At 40.9% G+C, this 13,525-nt stretch overlaps 1 protein-coding gene across 1 annotated transcript in view; it reads right to left on the reverse strand.

Moving 5' to 3' along the window:
* The window catches only part of SCAMP1 (secretory carrier membrane protein 1), a 50,402-nt gene extending 37,630 nt beyond the window's left edge, over positions 1-12,772 (reverse strand). The window contains exon 1 of the mRNA XM_064438654.1: positions 12,539-12,772. Within this exon, the coding sequence (XP_064294724.1) occupies positions 12,539-12,595 (57 nt within the window). The 5' untranslated portion in view covers positions 12,596-12,772. The remainder of the gene's footprint in view (positions 1-12,538) is intronic.
* Between the last annotated feature and the right edge of the window lie 753 nt (positions 12,773-13,525).

Consider the following 13,525-nt stretch of genomic DNA (forward strand, 5'->3'; position numbering starts at 1 on the left):
TGAACTATACAGTAAGAAAGACTGCATGAGGTTTAGCTTGAGAAAGCTATTTCAGGAACGAGAGCTTTCTCCATGCTAGAGACAGAGTTGGTTCTGCAGAAGTGCCCACTACCACAGACCAAACTAACTTTGAAGTAAAGCTGTATTTATTCCATGTGATGCTTGGTTCCACTACGTTGCTTCTACACCTTAATTTCAGGTTTTTGCGTATTTGGAACATAAGAATGGATGAAAGGAAGGTTTTCTTGAAGAATAATAAAAACACTTATTCAATACTGTTAGTTACATTTATACGTACATAAGTGCACAAAATAAATGTACAATATTTTATATGTACATCAAATATTCAAAATAGCTGTAAATATACTATTTACTTATTTACAACTGTTACGTACAGATATATGTATTTTCTTAATTTCAACAGACTAGTTCAACATTAGAAAACAAACTGGAGTTGATAAAGACTGGGAAGAAGATAAGTATTTACATTTCTATACATTTACATTCATATTGCCTTTAAAGATAGCTACCTTTAAAACCTCTACATGAAATATTTGTCGAATTTTTTGAAAAAAATACAGTAAGTGACTTAATCTATGCCTAAGTAAATATACAAACTATTAAGCTACTGAAAAATAAAATCTAGATTCTTAGAACAGCATCTATTACAGCACCAGCTTAGTCTTGACAGCAGTGACTTTATCTACAGATGCAGGAACAGTATTTTCTTAATAACTGCAGTCAACTTACTTACAGCTAGAAAAAAAACAGGGTAGAATGTCTATCAATTCTAAAATCCTGAAGGATACAGCAAATGAGAACATCTGTTTTATCCATTGTCACAAATTCATTAACATTAGGCAAACAAAAAAAATTTACTGTAAAAAAAAAGTTTAAGACAAGAAAATCATTGCTCCAAAAATTAAAAAAAATTGTTGCATATTTTAATAAAATTCACGTGCACAGGCATACATAAAAATTACCCTTCTGGTCACATAAAATGCTACCACTTTTGGCTAAAGCATACATCTAGCTGCAAAGCCGTATTTTAATGGTGACTGAACAAGAATCACCCTTTTTATAAATGTATACAATGTAACGTGCAATTCAAAATCAGCTTTCCTACATTTGACTTATACCATAATCAGTGATTTCAATAAAGCCACCTGGTGATAGTGCCTCCCCACAAGTTTGACGTATCTTTAGTTCCATCCTAGACCTGAATACACTGTTCCAACTAAAAATCTCATCAGGTCTTGCATAAACTGATTGACTAATTCATTGTAACATATTCTTCCATTAAATGACTGGCACAAGATATTGTGCAGATGAACAACAAAAACAAGGGAAAGCATGTGTGTGTGGAGAATGTTGTCAAAATTCAGCTACAAATCATTTTAAACAATAAAAGATTGGGGTTTTAGGAAAAAGGGAAGAATTAAATCTAGCGTTTGAAATAGGTGTTAGTTCAGCAGACTTGTAAAAGATCAAAAAATATGAAAACAGAAGTTAATACAGATAAGACAATTTATAATTCAATATACAGGAAGGTAGAAAGCTGTGTACAGCTGAAGACTTTTCACTCACTCTGGTGGGTCCATCCTAGCCAGCAGCTAAGCCCCCAACTAGTAGCTGACTCGTTGCCCTCCTCAGTGGGATGCAGGGGGAGAATCAGAAGGGCAAAAGCAAGTAAAACTTGTGGGTGTCAAGAAAAAGACAGTTTAATAAGGGGGGTGGAGGAGAGGTAGAGAAAAAAAGAGAAATAAAAAAAGGCAACAAAAACCCCCAAGTGATGCAAAGGTAATCACTCACCACCTCCCACCAGACAGCTACATGCCCAGCCAGCCTCTGAGCAATGGTTACCTTGGAACATGCCCACTATCACCACCAGCACCACCAGTGCTATTGACAAGCATGATGCTATAAGGTATGGAGTATCTCTTTGGACAGTTGGATCAGCTGTCCCACCTGGGTCCACTCCCAACTTCTTGCCCTAATGCCAGCCTACTTCCCGGGGGAAGTGGAGCTTAAACAGAAAAAGCCTTGATGCTGCATAGTAACAGCTGAAACACTGGTGTCTTACCAGCACTGGTTTGGTCACAAATCTGAAACACAGTGTCATAAGGACTACTATTTAAAAAATTACTTCCATCCTAGCCAGACCCAGTACACTTATTTTAACCTTTACACGTTAGTGTGGATTAGCAGAGCATAAAATACTCTATTCTTTGTTCATTGTTTCAGTATGCTACCCCTTCCACAAATGCTCTCATATCATTCCCTCTTCCACACACAAAAATGTTCAAATATAGACACATATGAAACTAGTGATAGCTAACCATCATCCACATAGTGAAACAGTATGTCTACATTATTAAAACTCTAATAATACTTAGTACTTTAAGTTAAATCAGCTGCTTTAAAAGTCGGTTTCAACACTGAACTTCTGTGTTTGAAGAGTACACTAGTAACCAAATAACTCAGCCCAACTGTGCCTGCAGACAATAAATGCAATTATTTGAACAACTAGAATATCAGACTCATGGGATAGCCACTGAACAGATTTCCAAAAAGCAGGAAAGAGTGGTCAAGTCAAAATCGGAAGAGCAATCTAGATTTAGAAATACAATATACAAACAATAACAAATATCTGATGAAAGAAAGCCTTTTTCTCTGAGTGTTTTAGAGAAGGCACGGGGAAAAAGTTTCTCAGATCTCTTCACACAGCTACGGTGCCATTCTAACACTGACAAACAACAGGAGACATGCTGAGCCGAACAGGTTTACTACATCAAAAGTCTTAGTAATAGAAATAAGTTGTATACTTAAATACAGACAGTGTGTAGAGCGAGACGCACTCCATCAGAAGTCCATTCTCATTTTTTTTTTTATTAACAATTGCTATGCTACTGCCAAATATTGCTATTGTTTACAAAAGTAGCAGCAGCTCTGAAAAAATCTGAATGACTCAGAGGGCATTCAGTATCAGCTCTATTTGAGAAAAGCTTCATTACCTAGTAAAAAAAAATTTATAGTTGTACTGAAATACACAAATTGAACCCCACCATGGCAAATAGCACTCAAATTCTGCTCTGGAAAACCTCAGTTACAGTGTCTAGACTTCCACAAGCAGAAAGACTCAAGGAGAAGTAAACCAGAGATCACAGGAACAGAAGAGTAACCTCATAGTTGAAGGAGGCAAGTACTAGCCTGGAGATCTGTGTCTCTACTATATTAATTCACTGCAATCTTCTCTAATGCTCAACTATCCTCAGCATGGAGAGAAACAAGCTCTTCATAGTCTGGGTGCCCAGACATAGGCTGCTAGACTTTAAATTGTTCTGATACCTACAGTGCATCGAAAAACTGATACCAATAGGAGCTGCACTTCGTATTTCAAAACACTACTTTGAGTATTTCTGGAGAGAATTAGACCTGACATCCCAAGGAACAAAAGTGATTACTTTGACTCATTGACCTGATGCTCATTGCACCTCATTTTAAAAATGGAGCAAATGCCAACTCATCTAAATACAGCGAGAAAAACTGTGAAGCAGTCATACTCACTGCTGCAGAATAATAAAACACTGAATTTAGAAGTTAATGGGCGTTTGAATAATGAACATGAACAATAAATGTTGTGCAGGACCACATACTCAAAGAAAAGGTGGCATTTAAACAAATGCTATCAAATCTTTATGCTACGTGACACATACATTCTAGCAGCTAAAAACTGAAAACTTTAATATTCTACAGGAATAAGTAAATCTAGGCTGGTGTAACTTATTTTTCCATATTTGATATTCCACCCAGATAATAAAGTTAAAATGCATTATTTTTAGTTATTTTGGGGGTTTGGTATTACGAAACAGAAAAAAGCCAAAAAGAGAAGTTCCAATGGGTGATAACATAAGGACATTAACACAAAGCAGCAGTATGCCTCCAACCATGAAATATCCAGAGACCTCAACTCGCTGCATGACTCAAATGATTAAAAACTGGATTACCCTCTGCAAATACAGAAGAATGGGAATTCCTGGGACAGACTTTAAATATCTGATGTCAGCCACTGAAGGCAGCATCTGTAAAATGGCTGCTCCAATCCCAGGCTGGGGAAGAGTATATCCTGGTGGACCAGTTCTTCGGCCTGAATTGGGCCTGCCCATGCACTAACTCTTCACCACAACCTGATTTTCATCAGCCACCCAGCCAGTCCCACTCTCTGCTCCTTTGAATGCTGATCCCTGTAATTCTCATCTTGTCCAACTCCTTGTTACCCCCTTCCATTTCACACTTCCTTCTCCAGCCTTAACTTGCTCAAACTCCTGCCAATTCAGGCCCCTCTGAGTTTCTGATCTGTTTATTTAACTATTAGTGATACCGACCATGGAACAGAACACAAGAACAGGCCATTTTCATAGCCAGCTACTGTAGCTACTGGTGCATTTAAGTCACGCACACTCGTTTCAGTGACATTTTCAAGATCTGAATTAGTTCAGGAGACTGGAATTTTAAGAAACCAGCACAACTTAATTAACTATTTTCCATCCAGTCTTTCATTTTACCTGCCTTTTGTAGTCTCTCTCTTATAATGTCAATCTCAAAAGCAAAGATTAGCATCACAGTCTTTAAATCACTAGGAGTCAGGTAAAAGAACCACCCCAGTATTTACATCAGGAACGGAAAAGTCAGTCAGAAAAAAACCATAAACCAAACACAAACGAAGAACACAGAACCAGAAAATACAATACATTTATATCTCACATTGGCAAGAGCACCTATGGAACCATTGAAAATATCTCCTGGGCCAGGTTAACAAATTGTGCTCACATCACTCAGATACAGATAGGATTAATTGAACACCCAGTTATCACAGAGGGTATACAAACACAATTAACTACAAGTTAGAATGTTTAAAATGGAGTAGAATAATCCATTCTACTCAAGTTTTTACAGCTTTATAAAAAACAAATTAAGAGGTGTCTGTTGTCTAGGAGACCAAAACTAGTCATCAGCTACCAGGTTTCATTAATAGAGAAGAGATTAGCAATTTAAAGGCTGAAGAAGTAGATACATCTGTAATGTTTCTTTGTATTACTGTTCACTGAGAATGGGTTCAGCATTGTTCCACCATAAGACAGATGCTTTGACAGCATACATAACCCAATATTCTGAAAAACACCATCAGCCAAGTTTACATTGCCAGTTGTGATTTTGATTTCTTTTAAGTGAAGCAAAAGTAGTGTACTAGGAATCGTCCCCTCCAAACTGCTCTTCAGGTTGCTAAAAAAAGTTTTCACTTTTGATGTGCACCCATTTTTCTACCAATATACAAATAATTTAACATGGAATGAAAGAGGGAAAAAAACAGGCTAAATATATACCATAATAATACGTGCTTGTCTTACCTGTTTTTTTTTCCCTGAAGTGGAACTAAACAAGTGACATCAGTACTCTGCACAGAACATTTTATTTACTTCAGTATTTTTCAGTTTGCTCCCAAGGACTAGCAGGAAAGTAAAAGCAAAATCTTATTCCAGAGATCAGGGTTTATAAACACTCATTCTAAACACTGATTTGGATAGACATTCTAATGGTTTTACAACCTACCACCAATCAAAAACAATAATTTCAAATGAAAATCACATAACCTAAGCAGAAAAAAACACTGTTAGAAAAAGGAACAGGGAAGAATGCGTAAGATACTTTTGCAAGGAAAATAACAGGGGCAACAAAGATAACTACTACAGAAATAGACTCATAAGGTAAATTTTTAACACTGACTGGCAAGGGCAAGTAAGCAAGACAACTAAATATGTTCCAAGACTTGGTTGCCAAAGAATACAGAAGAACATCAAAAGAATACAATAATCATGTTGTTTGGAAAAAGCATAAAACTGAAATGTTGCACTTAGAAGTGAAAGAATTTTTTTTTCCTTTTCCTTTTCTTTTTTAAATTTACATGGAATTAATAGGACAGCACCAAATATCTGAGTAAACTGACAGAAGTACACCTGGTTAGTCCTAGGAAAAAAGACTAAGGAGGAACAATATACTGTGAACACAAAACCATGAATTTTAAAAGAGGAGGATTAATTACTCTTAGTGAATTAAATCAGAAAGAGACAACACGGAAAGCACCTTTTCAGTTATGTAGCTTCTTAAGTACAGTCAGGGGAAGAATAAGCTACTGAAGATGACTGTAGAAATCTCCATTTTTGACCTTACTTCTACATTAAGTTCAAGGGCTAAGAATGATCTCTTGATGACTGGAGTAGTTGCAATCCAAGCGGAGAAAACAGTTCTCATCAAAAACTCTTAGAAGATTAAGTCTTTTCATATTACCAATAATTCATTATATCAGTCCTATCACCTACCTCATCAGTCACGAACTACCCTTCAGCTCTGCCATCATACAACTTTTCTCTCTCGCTTCAAGATCCCTACAAGTAAGTTTATCCAACCTAACTGCTTTAACAGTTGCTGACATCAACCAGCCTTCACTTTGCCAACTGCTTGGCATTACCTGATACACAACCACCTTCACCTAGCTATACATTCTGCCTGTTGCTTTTTGTGCTTGGAAAGAAGTTACCAAAAAGCAAAAGAGGTACACCCTCAGTCTCATCCTCCAAACTACTCAACATGCTCAGCAAAGATGTTATTCCTTAAAAAAAAAAATCTCTGACTATATACAGAATAGAAGCAGAAGCCAGAGGTCTACCAGGACTGAGTCCCAACTGGTGAATCCACCCAGTGGAAACTTCACAAATAGCAACTAAATTGAGATTTCATGTTTCACTATCCTAATAGTATATTAGCATTATAAAAAGTTTACATTTAATAGCATAAAGTAAGCCTTAATGTATTGCACCTACTGTTTTAACCCATGATTAAAGACCACTTACTACAAGAAAGAATTGTCCTCCAAGGTTACACATGTAACACCTAGAAGAATTAATGACTTAGAGGCAAAATAAAGGCTATTTCTGTACTTCTAATAATAATTTTTAGAAATCTGAGTAACCATTATAACAGTTCTTTCACAATTTCAAGTTTAACATCTCAGTCACCGATCAGCCATTTCCCACCCTCCTCACAGAATGATATTAAAAAGATTTTCACTCTAGCACTGCCAGACACAATTATTAAATAGGATAGTGTGAAAGTAGCCAGCTGGGGTTTCTTACATTTGGCTCTCAAACAGTGCCCATTGTACACCACATTATCTCAAGGAAGCAGAGCTATGAAGGGTTCTGAGCTGCTGAGCAAGGCAAACTCCCCACCCTCTGAGACCAAAAAAGATTTCAGAGGCCCACAAGGCCAAATTTGTCCTAAAGCTTGCACTGGCCTCAAGCTGCAATGGAGTACTAGATGCCTAACAAAGCATCCTCTCCATCTCATAGCTATTCTCAAATCTTTCTGCTTCCTCAGCTCTGAAACATGAGTTATGTTCCTCTTTGTAATGCTAAATCTCAATATGTAGTGCAATAACAACACTAATGCAGTATGTGCTAACACTTTACTGAAAATCTGAGAAAAAAATGCATCTATAACCAATACTGATTATCTACCAAAACACTTCACACAGTTTTAATAGATTACAGTGCAGTTACAGCACTGATGAAGCGTGCTCTTGAAAGCTAACTACCATGTAGGATAGCTAAAGCATACTTCCAATACCATGATGTTCAGCACCACATTGTGCAAGGGGGATTTATAAATTTTGAAGTCATGAAAGGAAACCAGGTAAAGGCAGAAAAATATTTGTATTTTATGTCCTTTACTAATTTGGAGACAGACAACTTAATTGCATATATTTTATAGTCATGTAGAAGAATTAAAACTCAGTTACGCATATAAGCACGAAACAAAATTTTTTAATTCTAAAGTACAAATACTGCAGAAACACTTCTAGTAATTCAGGTTCTGATCCTTCAAAAATAATTAAGACTTCTCTTTCTTCCTCTAAGTTTCTATTATTTTAGCTTCTTCACTTGAGCAATCAAGGTGTAAACTGTATAGATTCTGCTGCAACACAAGGTAGCAGTCATCTGCACTGTTAGCTTCAGCATCAAACCTCCAGCTTGTACTTCCTGCCAAACTAGACAGAAGATTAATTTGTGCTCCTGCGAGTCAGATTAAGTATAATATCCAACTTATAACTGGACTTACCTCTGTAGTAAATTTAAGCTCTACCATATACTTAGCTCTAGTGATTCAAGTAATGCTGTGACCTCAGTGGGAGCAATTCAAGTGCCCAACACCGTTTTTAGATACCTCAGACATTCACACGAGAATGGCAGTCATAACAGAACTACAGAAGAGCTGCATCTTTTTGGAGCAACAACTCGAAAGTTACCACAGTTTGGATACCTACTCACACCCAAAGAAACTACTCACATAATTACATATATCGGAGGGTTTCCACGATTGTGCCCTTCCACACCAAAACTGAACAATACATAGGCCATTCTGTTTAAATCTTCATCCACATCACAGAGTGGTTTGGCTTCTACCTGAAGGTCACCATTCCCATTTAAACAGAAATGTATCTTAGTTTTCAGCCCTTCTAAAATTTCTATAGTATCAAGTACTTGCACCTGCTTAGAGCTCTGAACACATCAGATGCACCGACCTCACTAGAAGAAGGACATTGAGGTGCTGGAGCATGTCCAAAGAAGGGCAAAACAAAGCTGGTGAAGGGTCTGGAGAGCAGGTCTTATGAGGAGAAGCTGAGGAAGCTGGGATTGTTTAGTCTGGAGAAGAGGAGGCTGAGGGGAGACCTTATCACTCTCTACAACTACCTGAGTGATACCTGGGTCAGCGGTTGGACTCAATGATCTTAAGGGTCTTTTCCAACCTTAACGATTCTATATGAGTTCATCACAGAACTCAGTTTTAAAGTCCACTCTTAAGTAACTTCCATATGTTTAGATTACTGTAACAGCCAGCCCTCAAACCTTTTACATTCTGTCAGCCAAGCCACAAAGGCCTGTGAAATTCATAGCTTTACTTAAAAAAAAAGAACTTCTCTTAGTAGTAGTATCATTCACTTATAAACAACAACAAAAAAAAGAAAAAACACAGAACAAACATATTTTTATTGTAGATCAATTTTTCAGAGTTAATGAAACTTACCCTGGATTTCAAGAGACTGCAGTTTCAGAACCTTTGTATCTGTACCACCTCCAAAGACAGAAGACTACAACTACCCCTTACCCTCTAACAGCTACATCAGAAATTTGCCTGGGTTTTGTCATACAACATTTCATACTGGTCTAGTCTATTCAAGAATAAAGTGTCAGGGCCTTGAGGATGCCCAAACCCCTCTCAGGCGGTCTGACCCATCTCACCACTAAGGACTTGCCTGGTCATCATGGTACTGCTGGCTGACCCTGGTTACTCTCACTGGACCCAATCCTGACCCTGACTTGACTCTCCAACTTGGGCTCAGAGCTGCCCCCTCTATGTGGACTTGTCTAGCACTCTAGACTCTTGGCTGAATGCATTTATCATCACTGCATCTGCTATGCTCGCCCTGTCTGGGTGCTGTGGGACTGCACCTTTTGTCAGTGAGAACTTCACCAAGTATGAATTCATACTTACAGGCTATGAAAAGCGATTCCCAGCAAAAGAAATGAAATAGCTTTCATTATTAATCTATTTTCATTTATGATACCTGATGTCACACCAAATGTGTATTTCTTCACAATACTGCTATGCCAAATTGTAGCAGGTTTATCTCCACTGGTATGGTACACGGACACATTTTCTTCTGCACAACTTAAATGTAATCAAAAGCTTTTTAATGTTAGAATGTTACTTATCTGTTTCACTAGATGTTGTCTTTCAAACCAGAACATCTCTTGATTTGTTAGTGCAGCATCCAGAGGACAGCTATTTACAGAGGAATACTATGACTTCAAAAGCATATCAGCCTTTGGGTTCAGTTTGAGAGCTTTTTGTCTTTTTGTTTGGTTTTTTGGTTGGTGGTTTGTTTTTTTGTAGAATAAAAAAAGAAAAAGCAGAAGTAGCCCCTCTGTCTCAAAATCAATGTTTTATGATCAATCCAAGTAAGCTAATACTTGAAACAAGAAATTCTATTTTACAAACTAAATTTCATTACTTCCAGTAGAGATAAAACAGAAACAAAATCTAAGTTTAGGTTTCCAAAAGAATTAACTACCTAGAATAACGAGCAAACTAGATGTTTCTGCTTTACCTTTATCTTCCCAGAGAAGATATTTGATCCAACATCAAAAAGAATCTCTACTGAAATCTTTCCATTAAAAGGCATGAGAATAGTCACAGAAAACCTCACAAGTAGATCACAATTAGTAAAACCAAAGGATCTATCCTCAGACCATGGCAACAACTCTTCCACATGATGTGCCCCCAGCCCCCTTCTCTGCCATACTACTATGTGATTTTACATTAGCCCAGGAAGTGGCTTCAAAAGTAAGGAAAACAACAAATCACATCATACATAGAATTATCAAGCAAAGACAAATAAAAATATGAGTACTTTTGAATAAGGTGTTCAAACAATACGACTTAGGTTGTCCAGGCCCATCTGGAAATACTGGTTCTAAGTGTAAAGTATTTTAAACCACATAGTCAGACAAAACTTAAATACAGACATGCATTAATACCTACTAATTTCAAAGCTATTATGCCAACGAGATGGCAATCAAGGTTTGGCTTATATATGAGTATTTCTGCCCCTTCAAGTTAAAATGTATGGATGAGTAAAGGTATGCAAGATTACCTTTTGTGGGCAGTGGAATGTCACAGAAGTTAGCAAAGACTAAAGGAAGTGAAAAGGGCCTCTGAAAAAGGAAAAGCATACAGCTTTCCTAAACCAACTTCTGCAAATAAAAGACATACAGAACCATGTTTAACAGTGAGCTTCAAGGTACAGAGAGGATGTTATACAGTCCTTTTATCATGATGCACTGCAGATGAGAACCAGAGCGTGGATTTTGATAAACAGCAACAATATAAGTCTTTCCCTGAAGAGAAACTGCATAAGCAATGTCTTCAAACTGGAAGTATGGTTGAGGTAGATCCCTAGCTTAGGTCTCACACACGCTACATAGGGCAAGTAACCTGGGCTGATAAGTGATGCAGGGGCAACTATACTGCTTCCAATACCCCTAACCACTCTGGGTATCTCTACACAATAAATTTTGCTAGATGTTATTTTCATAACTATTACAAAAAGTGAGTAAAAGTATCATGTGTTTCTGTTGCTGAAGACACATTCTAGAACAATGACACCTTCTCAGTGCTTCGTGCCAGGAGGTATTTAAAAAAAACAGTGCTCACTGCCGTTGGTGCCAATACAAAATACTGTTGGCATTAACCTCAACACCAGGGCTGCTGTTCACCTGGAAGGTCAATGCACTGTGTACAACATCAAGTGAAAAACCAGTGTCTAGGCTTAGGAATACTATCAACCAAATTTAATGACCATAAAAACTAAACTAATGATTCAGGCAGACTCCAATATGTACATGCCAGTAATGCTATGCTTCTAGCACCTACCCGCACAGAGGTATGCTCGAAATGTGACAGCTCAATTTTCAAAAGGCTTACTTATTCCAGCTGAAATCCTAAACTCACTGCCATATGCTGTGTGTGTGCTTTAAAGTGTCAGCATGAAATAAAGTACGGCAAAAATATGTTCTGTAAGATTATTAAGGTAAGTGCTCGGTAAATTAGTTAAACTGGATTCAAATAACAAAGAAAGAAAAGGAAAGGAGGGGAGGCATCCAGGGAGGTCAACTCACTTTGACAGCTGAAGCCAGAAGAGTGGGTAAAGAAACAATCCTCAGCTGTATGACAAGTCAATAGGGCAAGAACTAAAAGCTTTAGAACAGATTGTAACACAGCATTTTGAGATGCAGGACAGAACTCATGCCTAGCCATTAGTACCCTGCATGCTTCAGAAATAAGGCAAAGAAGCAAGTGAGCTTGATGGGGGTAGGGAGGAGGCCGGAGAGGAAAAAGGGGCCAAACTCACTAAGCTTAACTATCTGGGTCAGTCAGACGGAAGAAAAAAAGACTTGTAGTAGTACTGTACGCACACCAAGTTAGGGCCAAAAATCAAGACGCCTTTTTTTTCTCTCTTACCCTTCAAAATAACGCACCTGAAAGGCGATTTGTATTCTTTTAGCACCAGGAGGAAACCCGGAAAACTGCACTTGGGGAAAGGCTGCGCCGGTTTCTCGGGCTTCCAAACCCGCTGCTTATCCCACGAACCCCCGCCATGGCTGCCGCGCTCCCGAGCCGGGCGGAGAGCAGCCCCCTGCGGCGCTGCCGGCCGGCGCCCCCGGGCCCGCCGCGTCCCCGAGGCCGGCGCTCCCCCGCAGCAGCCCCGGCCCGCCCCCCGCCTCCCGGGGCAGCGGGAGGAGGGCCGGGGCCCGGGGCCCGGGGCCCGCCCGCCCTGCCCACACCAGGACGGGCGCAGCGCGCTCTCCCCCCGCCGCCACACCATGGGAGGCTGACGGCCGCCCGCCGCTCCCAGCCTCACCTTGAAGGGGTTGTTGAGGTCCGGGTCGGCGAAGGGGTTGCTGTCGAAGTCAGACATGGCGTGGGCAGCCGGGCGTTGCGATCAGCGGGTGGCGGCTCCTCCTCCCCTGCGGCGCCCCCGAGGGTCGCCGGCGGCGGGCTGCCCTGCGCTGCCCTGCCCTGCCACCGCCCCCCCGCCGCTGCCACCCGCCGCTGTCACCAGCCTCTGCAACCCGGGCTCCAACCCGAGCCCGAGCCCGCCCCCTCCGCCACCCGCCAGCCACCGAGCGCCGACCTCCCAAAATGGCCGCCCCGGAAGGGAGGTTACGGGGCGGGACGGCCCTGGAGGGGTGGGGGAGAGTCTATTCCCGGGGCGGGGCAGGAGGAGGGCTGGGAGAGCCCGTTCCCGGGGCTGAGAGGGGTGTGGCTCTCGCTGTTCTGTCTAGGCTGATGGAGAGCAGCGTGGGCTCTGTGACGGCGGTCCGCCTGTTGGCAGCAGCTGGGAGCCGTGAGGGAGGGGGGACCGGGGCTTCCCGGCAGTGGCGGGCGAGATGCGGTAGCTGGGATGGGCCTGCCTGCTGAAGTTGCTAGCTCCTGTGGCGGGAGCGGGGTGCCTCCCCTCAGAGCGGGGCGCCTGCCCGGGCAGCTCAGGGGCGCCGGCTGGGCCAGGGTGGCCCCTTTTGGTAGCCACGTCTCGCGCTGCTCGGCAGCATGCAGAGGGTGCCCAAAGGGAGGAGGAGGTGCCTGGCCTCACCTCTCCTCGGAGCGGGCCGGGACAGCCCGTTCTCCTCTGAAAAGCGATATGCACACGCGAAGGTGACAAGAAAGCCTTCAAATACGAGGCTTATTTGGTTAAACACAAATTTACTCGCTTGTTCCCTTCTCCTGTTGGCATGATAGATAGCTTGCCAAGCATATGGCTCCTCAGTTGTAAGGTTCCGCAAGGGCTGTAGGTAGGGTACGGCTTTGAACCACGGTCACAGAATTTTTCTTCTGTGGGTGGACACGC

This window comes from Phalacrocorax carbo, chromosome Z (genome assembly GCF_963921805.1).
Source record: "Phalacrocorax carbo chromosome Z, bPhaCar2.1, whole genome shotgun sequence".
Lineage (NCBI taxonomy): Eukaryota > Metazoa > Chordata > Aves > Suliformes > Phalacrocoracidae > Phalacrocorax > Phalacrocorax carbo.